The following is a 15,193-nucleotide window of genomic DNA, read 5'->3' as shown; positions in this document are numbered from 1 at the left end:
AAACTGGGAATAGTAATCAACTTCAACCTTGTGCTTTGGGAAGTGGAACCAAGAGCGAATCCTGGGATCCCTCTCTCACCACTTCTGTTTGTGCAGTGTGCTATTAACTGCCTTCAGAAAAGTAATGTACACATGTGGCTCTGGTCATATGTGGCATTTCAGACACCCAGTGGCTTGGTGGTAGTAGATATTAGTTCACCTATACAAGGCCAGAATCATTTTTAGCATAATATGTTGTTGTCTGATGGATGTAAAGAGAAAGTGAGACATCTCTATATCTATTGCAATGCCTCAGTACAAAATATCATTTACTTCCACTGAAAGGAAGTACTTGGTAACCATGAGGAGATTCTGTTTTGGAGACAGAAGGATGGTGGAACACAAGCGTGCCACAGTATGTTCTATGCAGTCAGAATGATCACAATGGACAAAAGGGTTATCTTCCATTCCTCCCACCATTTCAATTTATGGTTATTTGTAGCGCAAATAATCAAATTGGTACATATGGAGTCCAATTTAACAAGATTTATATCCTGCTTTTTCAACAAAAACCTCTAAGCAGATTACGTAAAACAATATAAAATATATATTAAAGTACTGATAAAAGCAATCTTTAAAAAAAAACAGACATAACATTTAGCACAATACAGATAAAAACAGCAGTTTTAACATAAATGTCCAAAATAAAGTTACATGTCTGGATAGGCTTGCTTGCCTAAAAAACAAGAAATACTCTCTTATTACAGGTGTAGGAAAAAATAACATCGTGATGTGCCAGGATCTATCCTCTTGACACGCTCGCTCAAAGGACTAATTCGTATAGATGTGTTCATCCCTTGATTACCAATGTGACTGACGCAAAGCTTTGAAACGGGAGTCAGTTCACTTATTCGCGGCCAGTATATCAACGATGAGAAATCGAGTGTCGCATGTATACCTATGTACAACCAGTACTTCTATTTTCCGTCAAACTTCCATCCCTCCAGTTCTGTTTGAGGGGTTGCTGGGTTGCAGCAGGCGGATCCCAACCCTGCAAAGAAAAAAGAAAAAAGCCAAGTCCCGCTTCCTTTGCCGCCAGAGACGTCCATCTCGGCTGCTTGCGACCTGAGTTGGCAGGACCGGACGGAGGCGCCACACGCGCGGTGACTCATCCTAAAGGCAACCCTTTTGCCCTCCCTCGCGCTCGGCTTATTAGAAGTGGAGGCCGCAGAAAAGCCCGCCTCCTTCCCTCCCTCCCTCTCTCCTCTCCCGCCCCAGGAAGAGGAAGGCTGCGCCGAGCCCTTTCTTCTTCCTTTTGCGGTGCTATCTGCGGAGGAGGCGTCTTGCTCCCACCCGGGCACCTGCCTACCTACCAACGGGGGCAGCAGCAAGGAGATAGCCTCGCTTGACGCCCCTTTTCACGCGCGGCAGGATGGATCTGAACGAGCTCCTGTTGGACGAGGAGGGCGCTTTCTCTCTGAGCGGCTTCCAGGAGTTCACGGTGAGCTGCTGTCACCAGACTGAACCGCACTCCCTTCCCCCGCACACGCCGGCCTTCGCCTGCTGATTGAGACCCCCCCTCCCCTCCCGCCAGCGAGGTGTCTGTCATTCTCCTTCGGCGGGTGCGAAGGACTTCGGTATTTTGCTCTTTGGGTGGCCACGCCCACCGGGTGCCATTCTGTGGCCATTCCTTCCCTCCGTTGCCTTGAGCTTCAAGGCACCATAATTGGGCTTTGCTGCACCTCTGTAAGCGCGGGCTGTCATCCCAGTTTACTCCCAGGCTCGGTGGGATTTATTACTTCAGTGTAGATATGGCATATGCGTAGGCAATCTTAAGGGGTCCGTGACCGTCTTTTCCTGGCTTTCAGCACATTGTTTACCTCCAGATGTTGTTGGGACTGCAACTCCCATCAGCTTCAGCCAGTATGCTAATATTCAGAAATTGTGGTAGTTGTAGTCCCAGCAGCTGGAGGGTCACAGATTCCCCATCCCTTGTTACTTAGTGGTTCAATCTATGGCTGTTTGTTAATGACAGGAGTATGGGAACTATTAGTGTCTGTCCAGACTGATCACTAGAAGGGTGTACGTTGGTATGCCAAAGGGGCCATACTGATATAGTAAATGACAACATGCTAATTTTTTATTTGCTCAACTTTATCTAATCTTTCTTCAAAGTATGCTTGGGCGGGCTTCCCTGGCAGTGTTAGATGCAGACTTGCTTAACTTGGTTAAAAGGGTAAAGGAAAATCCATTCTGTTTGTTACTGTACTTCAAAACTTATTAAGGTTTTTGCAGCACTCAAGTGCTGTAAAAGGGACTTCAGGGCCTGTGGTTTCCTCCCTCTATTTACTCTGGGGTTGCAGGTTTGGGGATGCATGAGAAATCAAGGGGTAATAAAGGTGTGTTTGGAAATCCTGAAAACAGAACCAGGAGACAAAAGGAAGAATGCCATTAAGGAGGGCTATAAAGAAAATGCATGAGACAACAGCACAAAAAAGAACTGGTGAAGAATGTTAGAAATAGTACTTTTGTGTGTGGCTGCATAGGGTTTGGTGTTTTCAGTCAATACGTGGGCCTGTTGATTGGTTGCTGACATAAAATATAAAGGAAAGCAAGTTGATAGGTTTTATCACCGAACTTGCATTTGGCTGGGGAACACTGATAAAAGGGGAGAAGGAAAGGAAAAGAGCAGGCACTCATTCAGTCATGCAACCATAATGGGATTCTCTTTTCCCCCTACTGTGCTCTGCTTCCACATAACCAGTGCTTTATTCCTGGGGGGGGGACAGACTTTTTTCCATTTATTGTATTTATTTTTCCCTATTTGAACTATAAAATTGTGGTTTTCTTGAGTCAAAAAGAGAGTACCCCTAAACTTTTCTTTAGAAAAAAAGCACTGCACATAACAATTGGTATTGGTTGATGCAAATCTTCCACAATAACTGGTAAGAACAAAAATTCCCAGAGCTGAGAGATGCTATTCAAGCACAGACCTGGGAGCATAGAAGTCTGGAGGGAGCAGCCTGTTACAGGAATAAAAGAGGATGTGTGGTAGTCCAGAAAAACCTTTGCTATCTTCTTCCTCCTTGTTGTTTTCTCCCATGTACACGATCTATGGCCTCAGAGTCAGGGGATACTTCTCTCCAGACCATTCAAGCTTGTATTGTCCACCCTGAGGTGTGTTTCCAGCCTGCTTTTTAATAATAACTTTAAAAAATCCCTTTCCGCATTAAGTCGGCCTGTAATTCTTCTGAGCATGTGGACCATGCCACTTTAGTGTGGCCCTTTTAACAAAGGTACTGCTGGTGCTTCCCCCATAAGTCCCAACCATATTGCTGAGTTTCTGACTCTATAAAGTGAGTGTTCTTTTTGACATAAAGATGTAAATGTCACTTGGTACTATACAGTTTGGCCACAACTTTAAGGATGTGAAAAGCATTCAAATAATTTCAGAAGTTCTTTTATTTAAAACAAAATATAAGGGAAGATTGAGGGGGCTAGGCAATTTTAACTGGGAAAACTGGGGTTTTCAGCTTCTTGCTATTTAAGCAGGATAGGGTGGTATGAAGGTTGGACTTTTAACTCTGGTAAGGGTTTTTTTCTTCTGTTTTTGGAATGAGTTTGGCTAGCCTATAACTTGAATAAATAAACAAATACTGTATTGAAGGATAACTGTTGAGCATAGTTGTTGAGGGTAAAGCAATCTGGGGGTAACAGTGCAGATTTGTAGGAATAGAAAGAGAGGGGGCACTTGGTGGAATAAATAGGATGGGGTTTTTGGAATCTCCTTTCCTGGAGATTTTAAATGAATTCTTACGGTATGCCTTTTTGCTTCAGCTCAGTGGTTAGCGTGTATGGCTAGGTTGCCCTGCCTAAAATGGAAGCTTGTTGGTAGATATTTATAATTACACTGTTTTCTCCTACAGATGCTAATTATACCCTTATGCATTGAATTATGATACTGAGGTGTTGTGTGTCACTTGGGGAGAAAGGTGGAGGTTCACAGCACCACACTCTCATTTGCCAGTTTTCTCTCAGTTTCTTCCCAGGCACCAGCAGCTGAGTGATCGGGTACGCAAGCGACTTTACTATGGCTGGGATAAAGAAAGTGCCCTTGATAACCTCTCAAGCCCAGTTGCCGGTGAGTTTGGCTTTGAAATGGGTCTTAAGGGGAGGGGATAAGGGTTAAAAGCTCCCTTACTTTCTACTCGACATCACCACCTCCTTACCATCCTCGGTAAAAAAAACCATTCAATTGAATTGGGTACAAGCTAGGGGAAATACTTAAGAATTTGACTGTATCTATGCTTTCTGGCATTTTGATTGATTGTGGTAGAAGTTTTTCGGAGCTGAGATCTCTCTTCTCCCCTTGCTTCCCTCTTTTTCTCTTTCACATAATCTGGAACAGCACTGCTCACTTCCCCACCACCAAGTTTGGTTGCTATAATGTGTTCTTCTGCCATAATTCTGCCTGGCTCTAATATGGTTAATTACTTCATTTCCTGCTTTGTTCATTTGTCTGCATTGTTGTCCAATTAAACACTCCAGATCATTGAAGTGGTGGAATGTTGAGTCATGTGCCAGAGAACTGCTGTGAGAGAGAGAACAAATATGTGTGAATACTTCATAGCTAGGAACAAGCCCTTTATTTAAAGGTGTCCTGAAAGGCAGGGAGTGGTGGCCAGCATGGACAATGATCAGGGATACTGGAGGATGGATGGCGGCTAACAGATTGAGGTTGAATCCTGACAAGACAGAAGTACTGTTTTTGAGGGACAGGAGGCGGGCAGGTGTGGAGGATTCCCTGATCCTGAATGGGGTAACTGTGCCCCTGAAAGGCCAGGTGCACAGCCTGGGAGTCATTTTGGACTCACAGCTGTCCATGGAGGCAAGGTCAAATCTGTGTCCAGGGCAGCTGTTTACCAGCTCCATCTGGTATGTAGGCTGAGACCCTATCTGCCTGCGGACTGTCTTGCCAGAGTGGTGCATGCTCTGGTTATCTCCCGCTTGGACTACTGCAATGCACTCTACGTGGGGCTACCTTTGAAGGTGACTCGGAAACTACAACTAATCCAGAATGCGGCAGCTAGACTGGTGACTGGGGGCGGCCACCAAGACCATATAACACCGGTCTTGAAAGACCTACATTGGCTCCCAGTACGTTTCTGAGCACAATTCAAAGTGTTGGTGCTGACCTTTAAAGCCCTAAACGGCCTCGGTCCAGTATACCTGAAGGAGCGTCTCCACCCCCATCATTCTGCCCAGACGCTGAGGTCCAGCGCTGAGGGCCTTCTGGCGGTTCCCTCACTGCGAGAAGCAAAGCTACAGGGAACCAGGCAGAGGGCCTTCTTGGTAGTGGCGCCCGCCCTGTGGAATGCCCTTCCAGCAGATGTCAAAGTGATAAACAACTACCTGACATTCAGAAGACATCTTAAGGTTCAGGGAAGTTTTTAACGTGTGATATTTTACTGTATTTTTGGTTTCTATGGAAACCGCCCAGAGTGGCTGGGGAGGCCCAGCCAGATGGGCGGGGTATAAATAATAAATTATTATTATTATTATTATTATTATTATTATTATTATTAACTTGTAGTCCAGCAACAACTGAAGAGCAACAGGTTGCCATAGGCCTCTGGTTCCTAAACAGCTCTATAATTGCTGTAGGCCTCTTGTACTTTTAAAAATATCCCATCCTCCATTTGATGAACGTTGACGTATACTCTGTTCTTCTAGTAAGATATCCAGAGTAGTATACAATGATTTCTTCCCATTTTAATCTCTAGTATGAGCTACCAGAGGTTTCCCCCCTGCCCTCAAGCTATCTTGCAACTGTGGCTGGTAATTTTATTATCTGTTTGTGTATGTATGGGTAGGGTGGGAATAATGGATACTAACATACAGCATGAACTTCTGAGTGACTGACTCAGTAGATTCCTTGTGGTTGCTAAGAGACAAGTATTTCAGAGGCGGAAGTCTAAAGTTGGCCTTGAATTGCAGGAATGAATGTATATATGGTTGATCTTGTCAAGTTGCAACAAAAGACACATGGGCCATGAACAATGCTATCAGGGACAAATAACATCAAGGACAAATAAGACAACTGTATACTTATACAGTTCCAGATAGGTGTGTTCAGATCTGGGAGAAACCAGGGCAAGCTGTCTAATCTTTCTATCCAGCTGTCATATTCTTGTTGACATAAACTTGCTTTAAAAAATGATTTTCTGCTTTAAAAAATGATTTTCCAAATGGATGTTGCATCTTTGGAGATGAAATTGAACCCCCCCCCCCGGGTAAGACTCCAATTCCCCCTCCCCCCATGTTTTCCATTTGCAAGCACCTTTCTTTGCCAGGTTGGCTACAGAGGGAAGCAGGTATTATCTGCTGAAAAGAGATGGTGCTAAACTATAGAGTATGACAATGACTTGGGGACAAGGGGTTCTGTGCACTGAGTTGAACCCTGCTGTTTTCTCCTTCCTAGATATTGCTGTTGAATTGCTCCAGAAGGCTGCTCCCAGCCCGATTCGCAGGCTCCAGAAAAAATATGTATCACATGTCTCCCGGTACGGCTCAGAAATGATTTTCTGTTTCTTTGTTGCCCATACAGAGTTGTTTCCTGTTCTGTGGACTGGGGGGGGGTGTTTTTTAAACAATGTTTAAATTTGTGCAATTGCATCCCTGCTGATTTGAGGATCATTCTCATAAAAGGCAGCATATGCATTATTGAAATATAAAGTTATATAAACATAATAATAACTTTGTACAAAATCAGCTTTTCTATTAAAAAAAGAGTTGGGATGGGTAGAGGGAAGCCTTAAGTTAGGAAACGCCCTCCCTTTATGGGAACAGCAATAGGTGGGAAGAAGTTTGAGGCTGTTGCCTAGAGTGGCTGCGGAGGAGTTTTTGATGAAGTACTAATTTCTTCACGAAAGAAATTGAATGCTAATTGAGGACAGTTAGAAAGCAGCCTGTGGCCTCTTCAGTAGGAGCTCATAGAAAAATGAGCTGGGGTGGATATAAGCCTAAGAGGTTTTTCCCTGGTTGCAGGGAGGATCTGTGTCCTTGCAAAGCCGTTGCAAAGCCCTTGCAAAGGCAAACATGAATTTTCTATGCCTGCAGCACCTTGATGGCACTTAGTTGATCCATTCTCATTAATACTTCCAAGCCTCCTTAGCTGTGTTTCATCTTTTGTGAATCTGTATGGAGTTTGACTGCAGATAAAGATGTTGGGGTTGTGCAGTATCCAACTTGCAGTACATATGACATATGGATGTTTAAGGATGGTTTGTTTGTACAATTAGAGTGGCCCCAAGAACGGGCAAAGTCTTGATTTCTTTAAAGTGGGATTTTCAAGCTCCAAAGGTTTCTGGGGTATAGGTGATCTGCTTTACAGATGAACTTATGGTGGAGTGCTTGAGCGGTTGTCTCTTAACCTTTCATCCTAGGGAGGCTTGCATCTCCCCCTGCTCCCTGATGTTGGCCCTGGTTTACATTGAGAGGCTTCGGCATCGCAATCCTGAATATCTACAGCAGATCTCCTCCTCTGACCTCTTCTTGATCTCTATGGTGGGTGCCTGGGTTGGTTTAGAGCAGGGAAAGCAATGGTTAAGTAGTAAGAGATTGTTTGGCCCAAAGATCTCTGCCACAAGGAACATACGCTTTTAATGCTGGAAAAAGGGTTCCTGTCTTTCTTGGCGATGCAGCTGCCATATCCATTTTGAACCTTCAGCACTTCAGAGCATTTGCTTGCCTTCCGTTCCTTACAATACAACTACAGGAGCCTGTGGATCCCCATCTTGAAGGTGCTGTGATGTAGTTGCTAAGAATGCTGCTCATGAAATACTATTTGAATTTTTAGCCACGGCCCTGAACTTATAGGGTGGCTTTTAAGCAAGCTGCTAATCTCTGAGGTGCTGGTTCCCATTTGATATTATCATGATCTGAATGGTTTATAAGGATCCATGAGGAAATTTATACAAAGTGCTTTGAATAAGCTGGTCCTGTGTGAATGGAAACTGTTGTCTTCCCTTTCCCCTGGGCCATAAACTTCAATGTAACTTCCCTGTTTCTCCGTAACGTGACCTCTGTCTTTTTCTTTTTGATTACAAGTCAGAGATTTTCCCGCCATAGGCCCCCTCCCACCAAACCAGATATTTGCCTTTTTTGAATGGCTGGCTCCTTGTCTGTCTAACCTGTCTGTCTGTCTAACCTGTTAAAAACTGAGGGTGTTGAATTCTTCACACTGGCTGTACAGATTATGGTCTGTACAGATCCCTCTCTCCTTATTACCTGGGAATCTTGGTAAGCTGAGCATGGGGTTTTCCTCCATCCTTAAATGGAGCAACTGATTCCAGTAGGAAAGCGGAGGTATCTGTCCCACCTCCTTTGAAACTTCACCTTGTGCCGCTCTCCTAGTGTCTCTCCTGTTGCTTTCAGATGGTTGCCAGCAAATACTTATATGACGAAGGAGAAGAGGAGGAGGTCTTCAATGATGAATGGGGTGCCGCAGGCAAAGTAGATGTACAGACCATGAACACACTGGAGATGAATTTCCTCAGTGCCATTGTAAGTCTGCTACATCTACCATGTCAGGAAGGGAGGGCTGCTGGGGAATTTTCAGCTGAAGTTCAGCAGAATGTAGACCAGTCACTGTGTTTAGAAGGGTGTGAGTGCATGTTGGTTATAATTTATATACTGCTTTTCTTCGTAGCCTACAGAATGGTTCACAACAATAAATTCATTAAACAATTAAATCATAAAACTCTTTAAAATGTCCAAAAAAAATCTAAATTTACTAGTACAAGCAATAAGAGAGAGCAGTGATGAAACGATCAGTACAGTACTATTTAAAAAAGCAGTTACACCAGATCAAAAGCATCCACTAAAACAATTTGTGTAGAAAATACTGGTTTTAACCTGGTGCCGGAATATTTCTGTCACTTGACCAGGGTGGGCATTGAGTATTGTCACTGTTGTAGAAATGTTGCCAAATTGGGGCAGGGGGGCTGAGTGAAAAAATATTCATAGGGGTGAACTTACCCCAACAACTTTTCTTGGGAAGCTTCTTCAATTAGACGTGGATAGCGTGGTGATAATGGCTTCTCTGACCCTTCCCACTCCTAATCTTCTTGTAGAGGGATCTGCCCTCCCAACAGGGTAATTGTGTATTCCATGCATCATTCAAGTAAGATTTGTTACCTTGCAAGTGAGTGCATAGGAAGAGAATTCTAGCTCCCTGGTTTAATAATTCCTGTTACTTTCTATAGGATTGGAGCCTCTATACAGATCCCAAGGAGCTTTTTGAAATGCTCAGCTGGCTGGAGGGATGGTAAGTACTTTTGCTTTTTCAGGATGGCATTGTCCTTCTGCAGCTGGCATAGAAGGAGTCTTTCGGGTTCTCTGTTCTTTCTGGGTATATGCAGTTGCTGCTGTCCATTATGAATAGGCTGAACATGGCCTCAGAGTCCCTTTCAACATGCCTCTCAAATACCTGGATTGGCTTCATTAATGTTAACAATGTTCCCCAGGGCAGGAATGGTCCCATAGTCCCTGATCACTGGCAGGGGCTCATGGGAGTTTGGAATTGAGCAGCTTCTGGAACACAACACATTTAGCTACCCCTGCTGCAGGGCAGTGGGCTATTCAACATACCATCCTGCTTGCTGTCTTCTTTATGTGGCTTTGCAGCATAGGGGAGAGCAGTAATGGGCATCTGTGTGAGTTCTTAAACAGGGAAATGCTGCCTGTCAGGAATAAGCATGGACCAAGGGTACCAAATAGTATGGGAAACAGCCTTACTAGAAAAACTAACCAATAAACTGAAACTGACATGGGGACAAATAAAAGAAGACACCTTGACCCTGGTATAGCTCCCCTTTATCACATACACAGCCCAAAAAGACAATGACAATAATCCACCAACAGCATACAAATCAATATGGCTAACCTTATCCAAAACACCCACCCACCCCACTCACACATGAAAACAAAGACCACCACAGCCAACCACAAATGAACAACCACACCCTCGGCCAACCCCAACCTCTCTCACCACCAAAGGAAAACAAGTGAACTGCAAAGAACCTACACAAGCAATGCTGACACCAAACCCTACATATATTAAGTAAAATAGAAACATCATCACCCGACCCCCCCACCCATCCTTCCCCCCCACCTCTCTCCCCCTTTTCCTCCTAATGTCTCAACAAATGAAACTGATTTGTAAAAATGTTACATGGGGGGGGGATGAGAGAGAGACATTGCACATACTTTTGTAAATCAAGAAAATCTTTAATAAAAATACATTATAAGGGTGGGGGGGACAAAAAAACCCCAGGGAAATGCTTCCTGTTCATGGTGCAGAATGCTGCCAGGATACAAGTTCTTGAGAAAAGAACTTTATTTCCTTATTTCCTTTCCTGCAGTGTGGCTGAGAGGCAGGGCATCTGGCGTGGCTGGTTCACTTACACTGACCTGTGTGTCTTAATGGAGCAAACACTGTGGCAGCAGGCACTGGGGCATTTCTACCAGCAGGTGGCAAAGGTAAGGCAGGCCAAGCTAGGCCCATCTTACTGGATGGGATGGGGGCTGGGGGACAGAGATCAGCTGTCCTATGTGGGTGCAGTGATGCTGGAAATGAATAGACTCTTGATGCCAGGGCATGGGGTTTGTGCATGTGTGTGAGAGAGAGAGGACAGACTGAGACTTAGTAGATAGGACCGGATATGCCTCTGTGCAGTGTTATACTGTTGGCTGATAATTAGTAAATAACAAATTTACCCTTTTCCTTCTAGGCTGCTTTTCAATATAGGCCCTTTAAGTAGCTCAGTCAAACAAAAAATCTGCTGGAGACATACAAAGCAACTAAACCAACCATAGCATGGCTAAATATAAAAATCCCAAAGATAAGCAACAGAGCTAGCATCATTTATTCATCTAGCCTAACACATCAGTGAATCAAAGTTTTTTAAGGTATTCATTGAATAGAAAAAGCAAACAGGTGTGCCAGTCCTCCCAGGGTTGAGATTCCACAACCCAGGGTGCCACTATTTTTTATTTTAAAAAGGTTCAGCCAATCTGGTCTCACCAAATGATGGAATCTGGATGAAAACATATTCTTCTGCTAACTTGTACCCTCCTATCCACACATGTGCTAGGTAAACCAAACATCTGCCTTTGAAAAGGACAGTGTCCAGGGCAGTGTTCTTACCAGTGTATATCTGGTTGCTGCTGTGAGAAAGTGGGACACTGGGTTGGGTGGGCCTTTGAATGGCTCTCACAGGAATCTCCTTGAGTTCATCTATACGTGCTCTCAGGTGGATTGTTCCAGGTGGGGCAGAAGACATGCTGCATACTGACATTTGTCATCTCTTTTCACAGCTGGCTTGCATTCTAGGTGTGATGTACCTGACAGGTGTTGCTGCTGTCCTTGCTTCTACTGCAGTGGTTCATCACACTATACATGTGAAAAGGGCCAGTCCTACTGAGTTTGCCAGCACCAGGGATGCTCTAGCTGCATACCTGCCTCTCCCCTCTTCAGCCCAGCATCTGGATCATGGCTTAGTGCTACCTAACGGCTCTCCGTGCACAGGAGCAGAGAACAGAACCATTCAAGGAGAGAAGCAGCAACAGCGGCAGCAACCAGGAAGCAATGGTGTAATGGCTACAGCGCTCTACCTGTGGGGCAGCGTCCTTAATGTGTTACCTTATCAGCCACCAGCGCCCACCAGTCCCTTGCTTTGTCCACACTGCAGTCAATCCACCACCTGCATGGCAGCCAACCTCACAGTTTGCACCCACCCTGCTCCACAGTTGGCCTCCTTTGGACTTTCTGCCCACTGCACCAGCTGCTCATGCTGGGGTTGGCCTCTTCCTGTGTCCTCTAACTGCAAAGACTGGCCTGAACCTCTGGCATTGAAGCAGTGCCCCTCACAGCCTGCCTTGGAGCTTGGGAGGATCGAGGCTTTCATGTTTCCTAGCTAGGGCTGCAGGGGAGGGGATGTAGTTTGGGCTTGGGGCTGGGGTGGGGGCACCTTGATGGGAAATGCTTTGGGTGTTTGGAAAGTGTAGGGCACAAGGCAGGAAAGAGTGGGAAAGGAGGTACCTATCAGTCTGTGCCCCACTGGATGTCAACTTCCCTTTCTGACTGCAGGACTTCTCTGCCCTCCAAAATGGTCACTTTGCCTAGGGGCCACAATGAGTCTTCTGGAATGATGCATCCCATCTTAGCTGTGTAAGGCTGGGTAGGATGAAGGACTGAATCAGCGAGGCCTGGGCCTGTTGGAACCAGTCTTCTGCTACAGCTGAGCCATTTACCTGCCTGAAAGGCCTGACTCTATTTTTGTCTGGCTATATTGAGTAAAACTTGGGGTGAATTCACACACCTTGGGAGAGCTAGTATAGGGCACCATGAATGGCCCTCTAGCTTGGCTCTTATTGTGTGGGAATTTGCCAGGGGCACTTGGAAGTAATCATCTGTGGTGACTCCCTATCATGGTGAAAAATACCAGCAATTCTACACATTCAGGCCACCAAGTGATTGCCACACAATTAACATTACTTTGGCCTGTGCCTGCCTACCTTGCTTTCCTTTATGAAGACAGTGTGCTTTCTAAGAGCCATGCAGGACTAGCCTGGAGTTTTCTTAGCCATAAGTCTGAGAAGAAAAGGGCACCGATTTGCAGGGGGAGGCTCATGATCCGTCAGGTCAGTGTTTGGGGATTTCTGCTTGTGAGTGCTTGACTGCCCCCTCCATTTCTTGGGCTGGGAGGGGGTGGAGGGATGGCGACCACTTCTTACGCCCTGTTCCTACCAGCACATTTTTGCTGTAGTTTTTTCACTATTTCTTGTAGATGGGATCTCTTCTAATAAATATAACTGTTGATGTGCAACTGTCTTGCCTTTTCTTTTTTGTACTAAACCCCAAGCCAAGTGCTGCCAGTTCCCTACTAGCTTCCCTTTCTTTGGAAACAGAAAAACCTGCAGAGTCACAGTGAGCACAACTTGCAAAAGTTTTACAGTGTATGAAATGTTTGGGGAAAGGGGTGAAGTGCTCTTGCGGTTGAGCCAGGACTGCAAATAGGAGGAGCTGGGTGGGTAGCCGTGACCGAATCCCTCAGCCTAACCCACCTCACGACTGTTCTGAGGATAAAATGGTAGAGGTGCGTGGGAAGAACCTTGTATGTCACTGTGAGCTCTTTGAAAAAAAAAAACCCCAAGATTAAAATGTAACAATAATACAAAGAGAACTGAAGCCTTCTTGGAGTGGGAGTGTTGGAGCCACTTCAAACATTACAGTGTTAGGTGTATGCCTAAGATGCTTCCATTGTCCATCTAAAAATGTAAAGTGTGAGCAAGAAATGCATGTGCTAGGTATTATGCACGTACACTCGGGCAGGGGTTTCCGTAGCTTGTGTGTGTATACACAAACACACACAGTAGCAATCCTGGCATTTGTAGCTGTCCAAAATGGCTTTTGAATTGTAAGAGGGATGAAGCACCGATTCTTGCCACCAGCATTGAGAGAAGAAGAATTGTGCTAAAAAGGCCATACAATTCCCTTAAATTTATATTCTTTCTTTTTTTTTGAAATTCTTTTTATTAAGTGACTTTCATCATAACACAAACATCACCAAAACAGAAAAGCGAAAAAACATTTAAAGGAAAAACAAAGGAAAAAAAAAAACACATAGTGCGACTACTCACTATCCCAGTAACAAGTGAGTTTAGAAGAAAAAAAAAAGCACAAAGAAAAAAGGCAAAAAGGCCGAGAAAAATACATAAAAGAAAATTAGAATATACAGTATAACAATTAACACATATCGCCTGACCTCCTTCCCTGCTGATTTCGGGTTTCCAGTTTTACTAGATTCCTTTTTACCGCTGGTGTTGGTATTTATCTTATACACCAGAAGTTTTATACCATACCTGCTATAGTTGGTAAGTTTCTAAAATTACCTTCAATATATACCATGAATTTGTTCCAGTCGTCATTTAACTTTGCATTTTTTTGATTTCTGATTCTTTGCGTCATTTTTGCCAATTCGATGAAGTCATATAATTTGGATTGCCAATCCCTCACTGTTGGTGTATTTGTACCTTTCCAGTTTTGGGCGATTAGCATTCTGGCCGCTGCTGTTGAATATTGGAATAAGGTTTTGTCTTCATTTTTTATCTCATCTCCGACAATCCCAAGTAAGAAGGCCTCTGTTTTTTTTGGGAATGTGTATCTGAATATTTTTTTTAACTCGTCATATATTTGATTCCAGAATTTTTTCATTGCCTCACATGCCCACCACATATGTATGAAATTGCCTTCTTTTATTTTACATCTCCAACAGGCCTTATTTCCAGTCTTGTACATTCTACTTAGTTTTTCTGGTGTTAAATACCATCGGTATATCATCTTTTCTAAGTTTTCTCTAATTGCAGCGCTTGCCGTGAATTTTATACCCTCACTCCACAATTTTGACCACTTCTCGTATTCTTTGTTATGCCCCAGATCTATCGCCCACTTGACCATGACTTCCTTAATTTCTTCGTCTTTTGTATCCCACTCTAATAATATATTGTACATTTTAGACAATAATTTAGAATTACTTTCAATTATTTCAATATGAAATTTTGATTTCTTTTCACTCATTCCTGCTTTTTTATCTTCCGTCCATCTTGCGTTGATCTGATGATACTGTATCCAACCCGTCAGCTTCTCTTTTAACTCCTCATATGGTCTTAGTTTCCAGCCGTTTTGAGATTTGACTAGTAGGTCTTCATACGTCAGTCTCTGATCTTCCTGATTTATTTTTTTGATTGTTAAGATATTTGTTGGGGATAGCCACCAGGGTGTTTTCCCTTCCAGCAATTTTTTATTTTTTCCCCAGACTTCATACAGGGGTCCCCTGATGATGTGGTTCGAAAAACCTTTATGGGCTTTCTCTTTATTCGACCAAAGGTAGGCATGCCAGCCAAACCTATTGTCTGCCCCTTCGAGGTCTAATAGGTCTGTGTTTTCCAAGGTTATCCAATCTTTAACCCAGCACAAACTAGCCGCTTCGTAATATAATTTCATGTTAGGGACTGCCAGCCCTCCTCTCTCTTTTCGATCCGTGAGTAATTTAAACCTGATCCTTGGCCTTCTTCCCTGCCATATGAATCTCGAGAGAGTTTTCTGCCAGTCTTTGAATATTTTGGATCCTCTAATAACAGGAATATTTTG

At 44.0% G+C, this 15,193-nt stretch overlaps 1 protein-coding gene across 1 annotated transcript; it reads left to right on the top strand.

Annotated features, from left to right (window-relative positions):
* Positions 1–1,258: 1,258 nt before the first annotated feature.
* On the top strand, positions 1,259–12,869 carry CNPPD1 (cyclin Pas1/PHO80 domain containing 1). Its single transcript, XM_081853045.1, has 8 exons — positions 1,259–1,480; positions 4,018–4,120; positions 6,461–6,542; positions 7,425–7,545; positions 8,416–8,544; positions 9,246–9,307; positions 10,404–10,521; positions 11,359–12,869. Exons 1-8 carry the CDS (start codon positions 1,412–1,414, stop codon positions 11,959–11,961), a joined length of 1,287 nt encoding a protein of 428 aa, XP_081709171.1. The 5' UTR covers positions 1,259–1,411; the 3' UTR covers positions 11,962–12,869.
* Positions 12,870–15,193: the final 2,324 nt, after the last annotated feature.

Source organism: Podarcis erhardii, assembly GCF_964252035.2.
Source record: "Podarcis erhardii genome assembly, chromosome: 1".
In the NCBI taxonomy this organism is placed as follows: Eukaryota; Metazoa; Chordata; class Lepidosauria; order Squamata; family Lacertidae; genus Podarcis; species Podarcis erhardii.
This window is presented reverse-complemented; position numbering and strand designations above follow the sequence as displayed.

Excerpts from the sequence above, each read along its gene's own strand:
- CNPPD1 (XM_081853045.1), top strand. The coding sequence starts at position 1,412 with ATGGATCTGAACGAGCTCCTGTTGGACGAGGAGGGCGCTTTCTCTCTG. Across the intron at positions 1,481-4,017 it reads GCGGCTTCCAGGAGTTCACG|TTTCTTCCCAGGCACCAGCA; the intron begins GTGAGCTGCTGT and ends GTTTTCTCTCAG. Across the intron at positions 9,308-10,403 it reads CTCAGCTGGCTGGAGGGATG|TGTGGCTGAGAGGCAGGGCA; the intron begins GTAAGTACTTTT and ends CCTTTCCTGCAG.